Genomic DNA, 12,419 nt, shown 5'->3' with positions numbered 1-12,419 from the left:
TTTTTACCTACTTGATCCTCTGCTGCCTTCACTACTTCATCCCTCAGAGCTACCCATTCTTCTTCTACTGTATTTATTTCCCCCATTCTTGTCAATTGTTCCCTTATGCTCTCCCTGAAACTCTGTACAACCTCTGGTTCTTTCAGTTTATCCAGGTCCCATCTCCTTAAATTCCATTCTTTTTGCAGTTTCTTCAGTTTTAATCTACAGGTCGTAACCAATAGATTGTGGTCAGAGTCCACATCTGCCCCTGGAAATGTCTTACAATTTAAAACCTGGTTCCTAAATCTCTGTCGTACCATTATATTATCTATCTGATACCTTTTAGTATCTCCAGGGTTCTTCCATGTATACAACCTTCTATCATGATTCTTAAACCAAGTGTTAGCTATGATTAAGTTGTGCTCTGTGCAAAATTCTACCAGGCGGCTTCCTCTTTCATTTCTTACCCCCAATCCATATTCACCTACTACGTTTCCTTCTCTCCCTTTTCCTACACTCGAATTCCAGTCACCCATGATTATTAAATTTTCCTCTCCCTTCATTATCTGAATAATTTCTATTATTTCATCATACATTTCTTCGTCATCTGCAGAGCTAGTTGGCATATAAACTTGTACTACTGTAGTAGGTGTGGGCTTCGTATCTATCTTGGCCACAATAATGCGTTCACTATACTGTTTGTAGTAGCTTACCCGCATTCCTATTTTCCTATTTATTATTAAACCTACTCCTGCATTACCCCTATTTGACTTTGTGTTTATGACCCTGTAGTCACCTGACCAGAACTCTTGTTCCTCCTTCCACCGAACTTCACTAATTCCCGCTATATCTAACTTTAACCTATCCATTTCCCTTTTTAAATTTTCTAACCTACCTGCCCGATTAAGGGATCTGACATTCCACGGTCCGATCTGTAGAACGCCAGTTTTGTTTCTCCTGATAACGACATCCTCTTGAGATCCGAATGGGGGACTATTTTACCTCCGGAATATTTTACCCGAGAGGACGCCATCATCATTTAATCACACAGTAAAGCTGCTTGCCCAAGTGTTGAGTTATCCCAAAATATTATTCCGTATGACATCAGAAAATTAAAGTATGCAAAATATGTTAGCTGGCTAGTTTCTATATCCTCAAAATTAGCAATTATTCTGATTGCAAAAGTTACTGAACCTAGTCGCTTTAGGAGATCAAAAATATGAATTTTCCAATTAAGATTCTCCTCTATATATACACCCAAAACTTAGTATGCTCTACCCTGCCTACTGACTTCTGTTGATGTGTTACATTTATTGAAGGAACTGTACTTGCAGTAGAAAATTGGATGTAATGTGTTTTTTTCAAAGTTCAGAGCAAGCCCATTTGCAGAAAAACAATCAATAACTTTTCTAAAGACATTATTTGTATCATTTTCTATTCAATTTTCTTTTACCGGATTAATAGTGATGCTTGTATCATCAGCAAAAAGTGTCTGTTTAACTTCTTGTTTCAGATAAGAAGGGAAATCATTCACATATATCAAGAACAGAAGGGGACCCTTCACTGAACCCTGTGGAACACCTACTGTAATTTCACCCCAGTTAGATGAAGTGGGAAACTTCCTTAAATCACTAATCCATATAAATAAACGTTTTGCTTCTTGCTCTGTAGATATTACTTAAACCACTCATGTGCTGTTCCATTTATACCGTAGAACTGTAAATTTTTGTAACATAATTTCATGGTTCACACAAACAAATGCTTTGGATAAGTGACAGAAAATTCCTATTGGTGACAATTTGCTATTTAAAGACTCTATTATGTGGACAGTGAAATTTTATATTGTTGTCCAGTAGAACAGTGTTTCTTTAAATCCAAACTGTGATTTACTAAGTGTCCCATTACTGTTCAGATGCCTAACGACTCTTGAGTACATTACTTTCTCGGCAAGCTTTGAAAATGCTGTAAGCAAGGATACTGGCTGGTAATTATTGACATCCGTGGTGTCCCCTTTTTTGTAGAGAGGCTTGACAATGTCATATTTTAACTTGTCTGGGAAAATACCTTGACTTAGTGATACATTACATATGTGATTCAGAACATCAGCTGTAACTGCTCCACATTATTTTAATATCTTGTTAGAGATGTCATCTATTCCAGCAGGACATTTATTTTTCAAAGATTTAATGATTTTCTTTACATCACTAGAGGTTGTTAGATGAAAATTAATCTGACAAGGATTTCTCAAAACTGACTCTTCCATGTACTGCTTGGCCCTTTTTTAAACTATTCTCAGCAATTTTTTTCACCTACACTTAAGAAATGGTTGTTAAATACATTAGCTACTTGTGTTCTGTTGATTAGTATGGCCTCATTCTCTTTAATAGTCATACTACTTACCCCTGGGATTACATTTCGTGTCTCTCTTCTAACAATATTCCATATTGATTTGATTTTATTGGCCAAGTTGTTAATTTCATCTCCAACATACGTATTTTTTTATGTTCTGACAGCTTTTCTCAGTTCATTACAAGAGTTTTCATAGTGTAAAATTATTTCTGGATCTTTACTAATTCGTGCTCTCATACAATTTTCTTTTTCTTTCCAAAGACTCTTTAATACCTATAGTTATCCAAGGTTACTTCAAAAACTGTTTGGTGTTACATTTTGTAATTTTTGGGGCAACAATATTCAAAAGGGGATATAAAGTTATCAAGAAATATGTTGTATTTATCACTAGCATTTTGCTCATCTTATACATCTCCCCAATTAACATTTCTTAAACTTTCTCTGAAGTGCTCTATAGATATCGGGTTGACCAGCCTTACACTTTTACTTAATGTTTTATGAACTGTACACACTGCTAGGGTTGCAGGTTAATCAATTGTGCATCATGGTCTGATAATCCATTTTGTCACAGGGAAGGCATGTGTTAGTTTTACATCCTCTTTCTGTGTAAATACATTATCTGTTAGCATGCTACTGTCTTGAGCTGTACATGTAGGGAATTTGATCACTTCATCTAAATTAGATGTCATTAATAACACTTCTAGTTCACTTTTCCTATCAGAATTGGTTAGAAAATTTACATTGAAATCATCACAGAGTAGTAACTAGTACTTTTTGTCTGACAGACATTTTAATAGGGAGTCAAACTTTTTTATGACTAGCTCTCAATCTCCTAATGGGGATCTGTACACTGTTGCTTACAAGAGTACATTATCTAGCTGTAGTTCGTGTGCACAATTTTCAAAGTGATGAGTGACACAAAATTTACTTAGTTCTACAGTTTTGTGCTTATACCCTTCTATTGTGTAAGTGGCAACTCCTCCTTTGTCCATGTTAGACCTAAAAGTGTAAGATGCTAAATTACGCCCATTTATACTGACACTTTCCATACCCACAGGGTTACATGGTGTTCAGATAGACAAAGTATATCAATCTCATTCTTATTTTTGACATCATCTAAACACACTAACAGCTCATCTACTTAATTTTTTATTCTCTTGATATTTTACTTTATTCCCCTGATACTACCTTTAGCTTTATCCCTGTTTAGTGTACATGAAGCTTCTTTTATTCTATTTTTCTTGATTGTTGTATGTCTGAATGTACGAGTCTGGCGACATACGAGCTGACTTAAAAAAAAAATTACTCACAATTCCGAAAACTGCAAGAGCTGACAAGTGCAAAAATAATCACACAATCAGCTTAATAGCTCATGGATCCAAGTTGCTGGCAAGAATAATATATAGAAGACTGGAAAAGAAAATTTAGGATGTGCTAGATGAAGATCAGTTTGACTTTAGGATAGGTAAAGGCACCAGAGAAGGAATTCTTATGTTGTGATTGATAATGGAAGCAAGACTAAAGAAAAATCAAGACATGTTAGTAGGATTTGTCAACCTGGAAAAGGCGTTTGAAAATGTAAAATGGTGGAAGATGTTTGAAATTCCGAGGAAAATAGGGTTAAGCTATAGGGAGAGAAGGGTAATATACAGTATGTACAAGAGCCACAAGGGAATAATAAGACTGGGAAACCAAGACTGAAGTGCTTGGATTAAAAAGGGTCTAAGACAGGAATGTAGTCTGTCATCCCTACTGTTCAATCTGTACATTGAAGAAGCAATTATGGAAATAAAAGAAAGGTTTAGGAGTGGAATTAAAATTTAAGGTGAAAGGATATCAGTGATACTATTTACTGAAGACATTGCTATCCTGAGTGAAAGCAAAGAAGAATTACAGGATCTGCTAAATGGAATGAACAGCATAGTAAGTACAGAATATGGATTGAGAATAAATCGAAGAAAGATCAAAGTAATGAGAAGTAGTAGAAATAAGAGCAGCGAGGAACTTGACGCCAGGATCGATGGTCACAAAGTAGAAGTAGTTAAGGAATTATGCTACCTGGACAGCAAAATAACCAATGATGGATGGAGCAAGGAGGACATCAAAAGCAGACTAGCACTGGCAAAGAGAAGTGTACTAGTATCAAACATAGGCCTTAATTTGTGGAAGAAATTTCTGAGAATGTATATTTGGAGCACAGCTTTGTATGGCAGTGAAACAAGGACTGTGGGGAAACTGGAACAGAAGAGATTCGAAGCATTTGAGATGTGGTGTTACAGAAAAATGTTGAGAATTAGGTGGACTGATAAGGAAAGGAATGAGGAAGTTCTACACAGAATCAGAGAAGAAAGGAATATGTGGAAAATACTGACAAGGAGAAGGGATAGGATCATAGGACATCTGTTACGGCATCAGGGAACGATTTCCATGGTACTAGAGGGAGCTGTAGAGGGCAAAAACTGCATAGGAAGATAAAGATTAGAATACATCCAGCATATAATTGAGGATGTAGGTTGCAAGTGCTACTCTGGGATAAAGAGGTTGCACAGGAGAGAAATTTGTGGCGGGCTGCATCAAACCAGTCAGAACAGTGATGACTCAAAAAAGCTGATGGGGTGTGGTGCCCAATAATAAAGATCTCATTCTTCCACAACCTCAACACCTTCTCTCCCATTCACTTCGCCTCGTCCTGCTCAACCTAATATGCCACTGTCCTAGATGTTGACCTCCACCTCCCTGATGACTCCATCCACACCTCTGTCTGTATTAAACTGACTAACCACCAACATTACTTGCATTTTGACAGCTGTGACCCCTCCCACAACAAAAAATCTTACTCCCATATGGCCTGGCCAACCAGTGATAGTGTATTTGCAGTGACAAGAATCCCCTTGCCCAGTAACCTGAACGTCTCACAAAGGCCTCCACAGACAAGCACTACCCCCACCCTCACCCCCCCAAAAAAGAATCTAGTACACAAACAGATTTCCCACACTCTTTCTTCACACACTCTTAAGTGTCCCACAACCCGCAAGAATCAGTTGCAAAAAAGTTCCCTCCCCCCACCCTCATGACCCAACATCATCTTGGACTGAAGCAACTGAACCATATCCATGGCCAGGCTTAGAATAACTATCATAATACCTGGTAATGAGGTACATAACATATTGGTGCATCCCTATGGTACCCTCATTCCCAACCCCATACCATAGGGACATATCCTTGTTGGAGACCCAGATGCAAGACTTGCCCCATTCACCCACCCGGCACATCCTACTCCAATCCTTTCACAGGCTTATCCTGTCCCATCAGAGGCAGGGCCACCTGTAAAGGAGCCATGTCATATATCAGCTCTGCTGCAGTCACTGCACAGCATTTTGCGTGGGCATGCCCAACAAGCACCTGTCCATTAGAATGAATGACCACTGACCACCAGTGGCACAACACCACAACACACTGCTGAGCAAAATATGCTGGAGTTCAGTGGCTACTTCATAATCTGTGCCACTTAGATCCTTCCCTTTAGTACCATCTTTCTTAAACTACATTGATGGAGTCTGCAGCTCATGGTCTAATGGCTAGCATTGCTGCCTCTGGATCACAGGTTCCCGGGTTCGATTCCTGGCCAGGTTGGGGATTTTCTCTGCCTGGGGACTGGGTGTTGGTGTTGCCCTCATAATTTCATCATCATCATCATTTGTGACTGTGGCTAGATTGGACTGTGTAAAAAAAAATTGGATTGTGTAAAAAATTGGACTTCATACGGGTGCTGATGACCTCATAGTTAAGCGCCCCACAAACCAATAATCATCATAATCATACATTGATGGGGTTTAATCTTGCAACACATTCTTCACTTTCATAATCCTCCTGGCATCAGTCCCCTCTAACATATTGTCTCCACACCTCTGCCCAACAGTTTCCCCCTCTCCACTTCATCTCCATTGTGTGCCCACTCAGCAGCTCTGGTACCTGTGTGTCACATGCATGGCCTGTGCACCTACCACCCATCTCTTCCATATTTATAGCCTGCACACTTGTTGCGTCCCTCCGAGCTGCTAGCTACCTGTCCACAACTTCTCCAGCTTCACACTTATTTCTCCCCCTACTCACCCCACACGAAGCAACCCCAACCAAGTCCACTTGCCAAATTCCAATCCAGGAGGTGGGTGTGTGTGGGGTGTGTGTGTGGTGTGTGTGTGGTGTGTGTGTGTGTGTGTGTGTGTGTGAGAAACTTCATTGTTAGAAATCAACTGCCTGAATAATTTTGTAGTGAGAAACTTCATTGTTAGAAATCAACTGCCTGAATAATTTTGTAGTCATTGTAATTATTATACCATGGCAATGACAAAACAGGAATGGTAAGACAAAATTGCTAGTGCTTCAGAAATATTCAGCATGAGGAAAACTTTCAACTCTTAAAGGTCTAGTACGTGATAAGTGGTTGGTCAACAACTCAAGATAGCAAAGACCTAAAACTTTTGAAAATATCATGACATACTTGTTTTATAAATGTATACATAAATTGCTATGCTAAAGTCTGTTTGTTATGCGTATTGTGTTTTTTTTATGTAGGATTTTTATGATTTATTATTCCAGTGTGATTGAAGATATATTTTTGTAAAGTTTCTTGCTTTGTAATCAATAATTATCAAGTTATCTCTAGTTCACACGATTTAATTTTCTTGATCTGACACTGTTTCACATTGGAAGTTTGTTGAGCTCTGACTATTGTAATTCAGTAATGGATAAACGAGTGTTTTGAACATGCATGAGCACAGTTCAAAGCACAGTACCAATCTTTCAAAACGTGCTCTTGCAGCACAATACTTTGTAGTGTGTATTATGAAACAGTACCTATTGCTATGGTGGCGTAGAAAACAGAAGTTTGTTTATGGAGCCTTTTAATGTATAATCAATGTGGTTGCTTTGTGTTGGTAATAAAAATTGTATGTTTACAATAAAAATTATGTATCTTTCAAATTAAGAATATTTTAATATCAGTGGACAAGATAATACCAGTATGTAGTCAGTTGGTGCATCATTAGAGCATTGAAATATATCACTGTGTTTGTTGATATTTGTCTTTGTATATCATTATTGACTGACTTCACTTTAACATATGAATATAAAAGATTAGATTTGTGAACAAGAGGGCAGAACAGATGTAAAATAACCACAAACAACAATAATTATTTCTAATGTGAAGCTGTATGGCAAAGGGAATAAGTGTGTGGCAATTTTGTTTGCAGGTATCTCTACTACATGAGCCATGTACTTAAGGAGCCATCCACACATCCTCATTTCAAACCTATTACCCTGGTGTCTGTTACAATACAGCCTGTTCCCTTATTCACTAAGGTCAGGTAAGCATTACACAGTTAGTAGTCGTGTATTAAGATTTATAAGTTGCACAAATTTATTGTCTTCTTCTTCTGATTCAAATTGTGTTGATCATTTCATGCATTGGTTTAGTTTCTATAATATAAATCTGACAAGATGATACAGCTGCAACAACTGAACTGAAAGCCAAATAATTTGACATAAAACTGAAGCAAATTGTTACAAAATTCAAAATTCTACCTCCTCTGTAATTTTCCCAGCCATCCACCTTTCTTTATTGAATCAATTGAGAATATCAACTTTACTTTTGTGCTTACTAAAACTATTTCTATACTGTAGGCAGTGGACCAGGAGGTTATTACCAGAATTAAAGCATACTACTTGTGATGAATATTCTCAAACCTCAGTGCATTTTCTGACATTGGGTAGAAAACTTTGCTCTAGGCCACAGTTTAGCATTGGCCTTCATTCAGGTGGACAGCAGAGTTGATACATGACACAACTGTTTTCACCAGTGGCTCTCCCTGTGATAGGGCAGAATATCTCCATGATAGTTCTGGAGTAGGATGCACTGTGCATAGGAGAGTTCCTGTACCTAATTCTTCCAGAGGGTTATGACCTGTGTGACAAGGGTTTGGAAGTAGGTGTGCCATAAGGATGAACCAGTATATTTCATAGGTTGTGTGGGTTGTGAAATACCACTTTGGGAGATATGGGAATATTATGGGTCATGAATTGTATCCTGTTAATTTAATATTTTCACTTTTTTAAGAATGGCTACCACTTTATCACAATTGATATAAAGATTCACAAAATTTATATGTAGACAATTTAAAATTTCACTTTTTTATAAGTGGTGGGGGTAAAATATAAATTCAGCATGGTAGGAAATTTTATTACACAAAATTCTCAGGCAGTCATTCTTGCTTAAAAAGTGTACTATGCTTATGTTTGTGAAAATTGCAGCACTAGGAGAGTTACATGTGACATACGATAACTTGGAATGTGATAATATCCAAATGATTGAGATTATGGAAGTGCTCATAGTTGTTGACATTGAGAAATCAGTACACTGTGCAACATCAGTGTGCTGCAGTCAGACCCTCTTAACATCCAAGAATAGGTTTGTTCTTGAGGAATTGCCTTTGACATAGCTTGTTGTGAGTCAGGATGGACAAGGATATCTCATACATTGAGTGGGCACAAAATATATGAACAGTTGTTCCTGGAGGAGCATTACTAAGAAATGGTCAAGCAACCATGTGCCAAGCACATTCATTGGATGAAGTGTTAGATGAGCATTGGACCATGAAAGCAGTGAGCCCATCACTCTTCAAACAGCTTGCTCTTCCTTACCACATAAAACTTGCTGGTGAAATATCACATGTGGCTCTGTCTGAAGTGCCTTTCACAGTGAAACCCTACTGCTGTAGCAGTTGCTGTTAATATTGTCTTCAATTCATAGGAGTTGAGGTTGCATGCTATAGCGGATGGTGAACCAAACCACTGCACTAAGTTTTTGTCCTCTGTCACTCAACATAGCAAGCTGCAGATTCTGGTTGTTACAGTATCATCCCACAAAATGGCACCATCACTGTAGACCAAGTCGAACAGGAACTTGACAAGGAACTCTACATTTTTGCCACTCAGCACATCTATAGTGTGATTCACAAGCTAATTACAGTGCAACGTGTTAGTAATTTTCAAACAATAGAAGCAGGCACAGTGGCATGCATGCCTTTAGTCTAGCTTGTAACACTTGGGCACAGGTGTCAACGCAAAAGTCCACAACCATTCCAGTGCTCCAGCAGCATCAAACTAAAGCTGTAGGCAAAGTTGCATGGGATATTGTGGGTATGCATAGAAAATGGCATACCACCACTAATGTCATAGTAGCATGCACTCTAAAAGCTGCAATGTCAGAATATGACAAATTCTCTCCTAGAGGTCTTATCATTCTGTCCTGTTCACACTCAAATTTTGGTATTGTGCCGTTTGATAATAGCAAAACATACTGGTGAACAGTTTCATGCTCCCACAATGTTTGACATCTCTTCGATGACTGAAGTTGACTCATTACTACCATTTCTAGTCATCCAAGAGGATAGTGCTTGGCCTACACTGGAATCAAATCTTTGCAAACTTATTTACATATTATTGATACATTGTTCTATATATCCTGATAGTTAGAATATATTAAAGCCATTCTTTCTGGATATTGCAGTTGTGGTGTCACCGCCAGACACCACACTTGCTAGGTGGTAGCCTTTAAATCGGCCGCGGTCCGTTAGTATACGTCGGACCCGCGTGTCGCCACTATCAGTGATTGCAGACCGAGCGCCGCCACACGGCAGGTCTAGAGGCTTCCTAGCACTTGCCCCAGTTGTACAGCCGACTTTGCTAGCGAGGGTTCACTGACAAATTACGCTCTCATTTGCCGAGACGATAGTTAGCATAGCCTTCAGCTACGTCATTTGCTACGACCTAGCAAAGCGCCATTACCAGTTACTATTGATGCTGTAAAACATGTACCGTCAAGAGCGATGTTCACCAATTATGGATTAAAGTTCAGTATTCCACAGCTACGCCCTTTTTTGCTAGTCTCATTTCCTTGACCTGGTCCAGACCTCACGCCAGCCTGCGTGAGCTAAAACGCGTGCCTTTCGGCTTCCTCTCATAGTGGGCTGGCTCTCTTGCCAATCCACAACAGCAGTAGTCACAAATATCAGTGAAAAAGACCAGTTTTATTATGCAAAAAGTAAAATAGTAAGTGCGGTCAAATAAAAAATCCACAGTGTAAGAAAGACTAAAGCGGCATAAAAAAGGAACACATCAGGTTTTTAAAAATGGCTATTGGTAACAGCTATGTGAAAATATCAATGCTGAAAAGAAGGAAACCCCTGGATTAGCCAAAATTAATACAGAAATATGAGTGGTTGTGGAATCTGGAAAAAAGTAGAAAAACAATAGTACAATTGGAAAAAACAAAAATTGTGTGAAAGAAATTAGTGATGGTAAAGTTTAAAAAAAATTAAAGAAAATTTGGTGGCAAGTACAAAAAAAAGACTTTAAAAAGATATCAATAGTTCATTCTACAAAGATTCTTGGCACCATGGCAGATGGAAGCACTTATTTTGACAGAAGGAAGATGGTGTATGACTTCGGACCAATCTTCACTTGTTTCTGCTTTCAATACTGTGTGCTAGTACACTGACATTTTGGTAGCTATACTGTTCGTGTGTTAACACGACCATGTGATAACGTACAGAAGCCATCCCCTTCCCAGTATTTTAACCCATGATATAGTTTTGTTTATGAGCACATAAACAAAACTATACTCATGAGTACATCCCCCCCCCATGAACCATGGACCTTGCCGTTGGTGGGGAGGCTTGTGTGCCTCAACGATACAGATAGCCGTACCGTAGGTGCAACCACAACGGAGGGGTATCTGTTGAGAGGCCAGACAAACGTGTGGTTCCTGAAGAGGGCATCAGCCTTTTCAGTAGTGGCAGGAGCAACAGTCTAGATGATTGACTGATCTGGCCTTGTAACACTCACCAAAACGGCCTTGCTGTTGCGGTACTGTGAACGACTGAAAGCAAGGGGAAACTACAGCCGTAATTTTTCCCGAGGGCATGCAGCTTTACTGTATGGTTAAATGATGATGGTGTCCTCTTGGGTAAAATATTCTGGAGGTAAAATAGTCACCCATTCGTATCTCCAGGGGGGGAGTACTCAGGAGGACGTCGTTATCAGGAGAAAGAAAAGTGGCGTTCTATGAATCTGAGCCTGGAATGTCAGATCCCTTGATCGGGCAGGTAGGTTAGAAAATTTAAAAAGGGAAATGGATAGTTTAACGTTAGATATAGTGGAAATTAGTGAAGTTCGGTGGCAGGAGGAACAAGACTTTCGGTCAGGTGAATACAGGGTTATAAATACAAAATCAAATAGGGGTAATGCAGGAGTAGGTTTAGTAATGAATAAAAAATAGGAGTGCGGGTAAGCTACTACAAACAGCATAGTGAACGCATTATTGTGGCAAAGATAGACACGAAGCTCATTTCTACTACAGTAGTACAAGTTTATATGCCAACAAGCTCTACAGATGACGAAGAAATTGATGAAATGTATGATGAGATAAAAGAAATTATTCAGGTAGTGAAGGGAGATGAAAATTTAATAGTCATGGGTGACTGGAATTCAACAGTAGGAGACGTAGTAGGTGAATATGGATTAGGGCTACGAAATGAAAGAGGAAGCCGCCAGGTAGAATTTTGCACAGAGCATAACTTAATCATAGCTAACACTTGGTTCAAGAATCATAAAAGAATGATGTATACATGGAAGAACCCTGGAGATACTAAAAGGTTTCAGATAGATGATATAATGGTAACACAAAGATTTAGGAACCAGGTTTTAAATTGTAAGACATTTCTAGGGCCAGATGTGGACTCTGACCTCAATCTATTGGTTATGAACTGTAGATTAAAACTGAAGAAACTGCAAAAAGGTGGGAATTTAAGGAGATGGGACCTGGATAAACTGAAAGAACCGGAGGCTGTACAGAGTTTCAGGGAGAGCATAAGGGAACAATGGGGGAAAGAAATACAGTAGAAGAAGAATGGGTAGCTTTGAGGGATGAAATAGTGAAGGCAGCAGAGGATCAATTAGGTAAAAAGACGAGGGCAAGTAGAAATCCTTGGGTAACAGAAGAGATACTGAATTTAATTGATGAAAGGAGG

The 12,419-nt window shown here is 38.8% G+C and overlaps 1 protein-coding gene across 3 annotated transcripts in view; it reads left to right on the top strand.

Annotated features, from left to right (window-relative positions):
* The window catches only part of LOC126476428 (cyclin-G-associated kinase), a 264,992-nt gene that overhangs the window by 119,134 nt on the left and 133,439 nt on the right, over positions 1-12,419 (top strand). For all 3 annotated transcript variants that reach the window (XR_007586987.1, XM_050103541.1, XM_050103542.1), the window contains exon 13: positions 7,584-7,697. Coding sequence is in view for 2 of the 3 variants with exons in the window: in XM_050103541.1 (XP_049959498.1) it covers positions 7,584-7,697 (114 nt within the window). In the remaining variant the exon portion in view is untranslated. The remainder of the gene's footprint in view (positions 1-7,583; positions 7,698-12,419) is intronic.

Source organism: Schistocerca serialis, chromosome 1 (assembly GCF_023864345.2).
Source record: "Schistocerca serialis cubense isolate TAMUIC-IGC-003099 chromosome 1, iqSchSeri2.2, whole genome shotgun sequence".
Lineage (NCBI taxonomy): Eukaryota > Metazoa > Arthropoda > Insecta > Orthoptera > Acrididae > Schistocerca > Schistocerca serialis.
The sequence above is the reverse complement of the archived record's forward strand: the minus strand, read 5'-3'. Positions and strand labels throughout refer to the sequence as shown.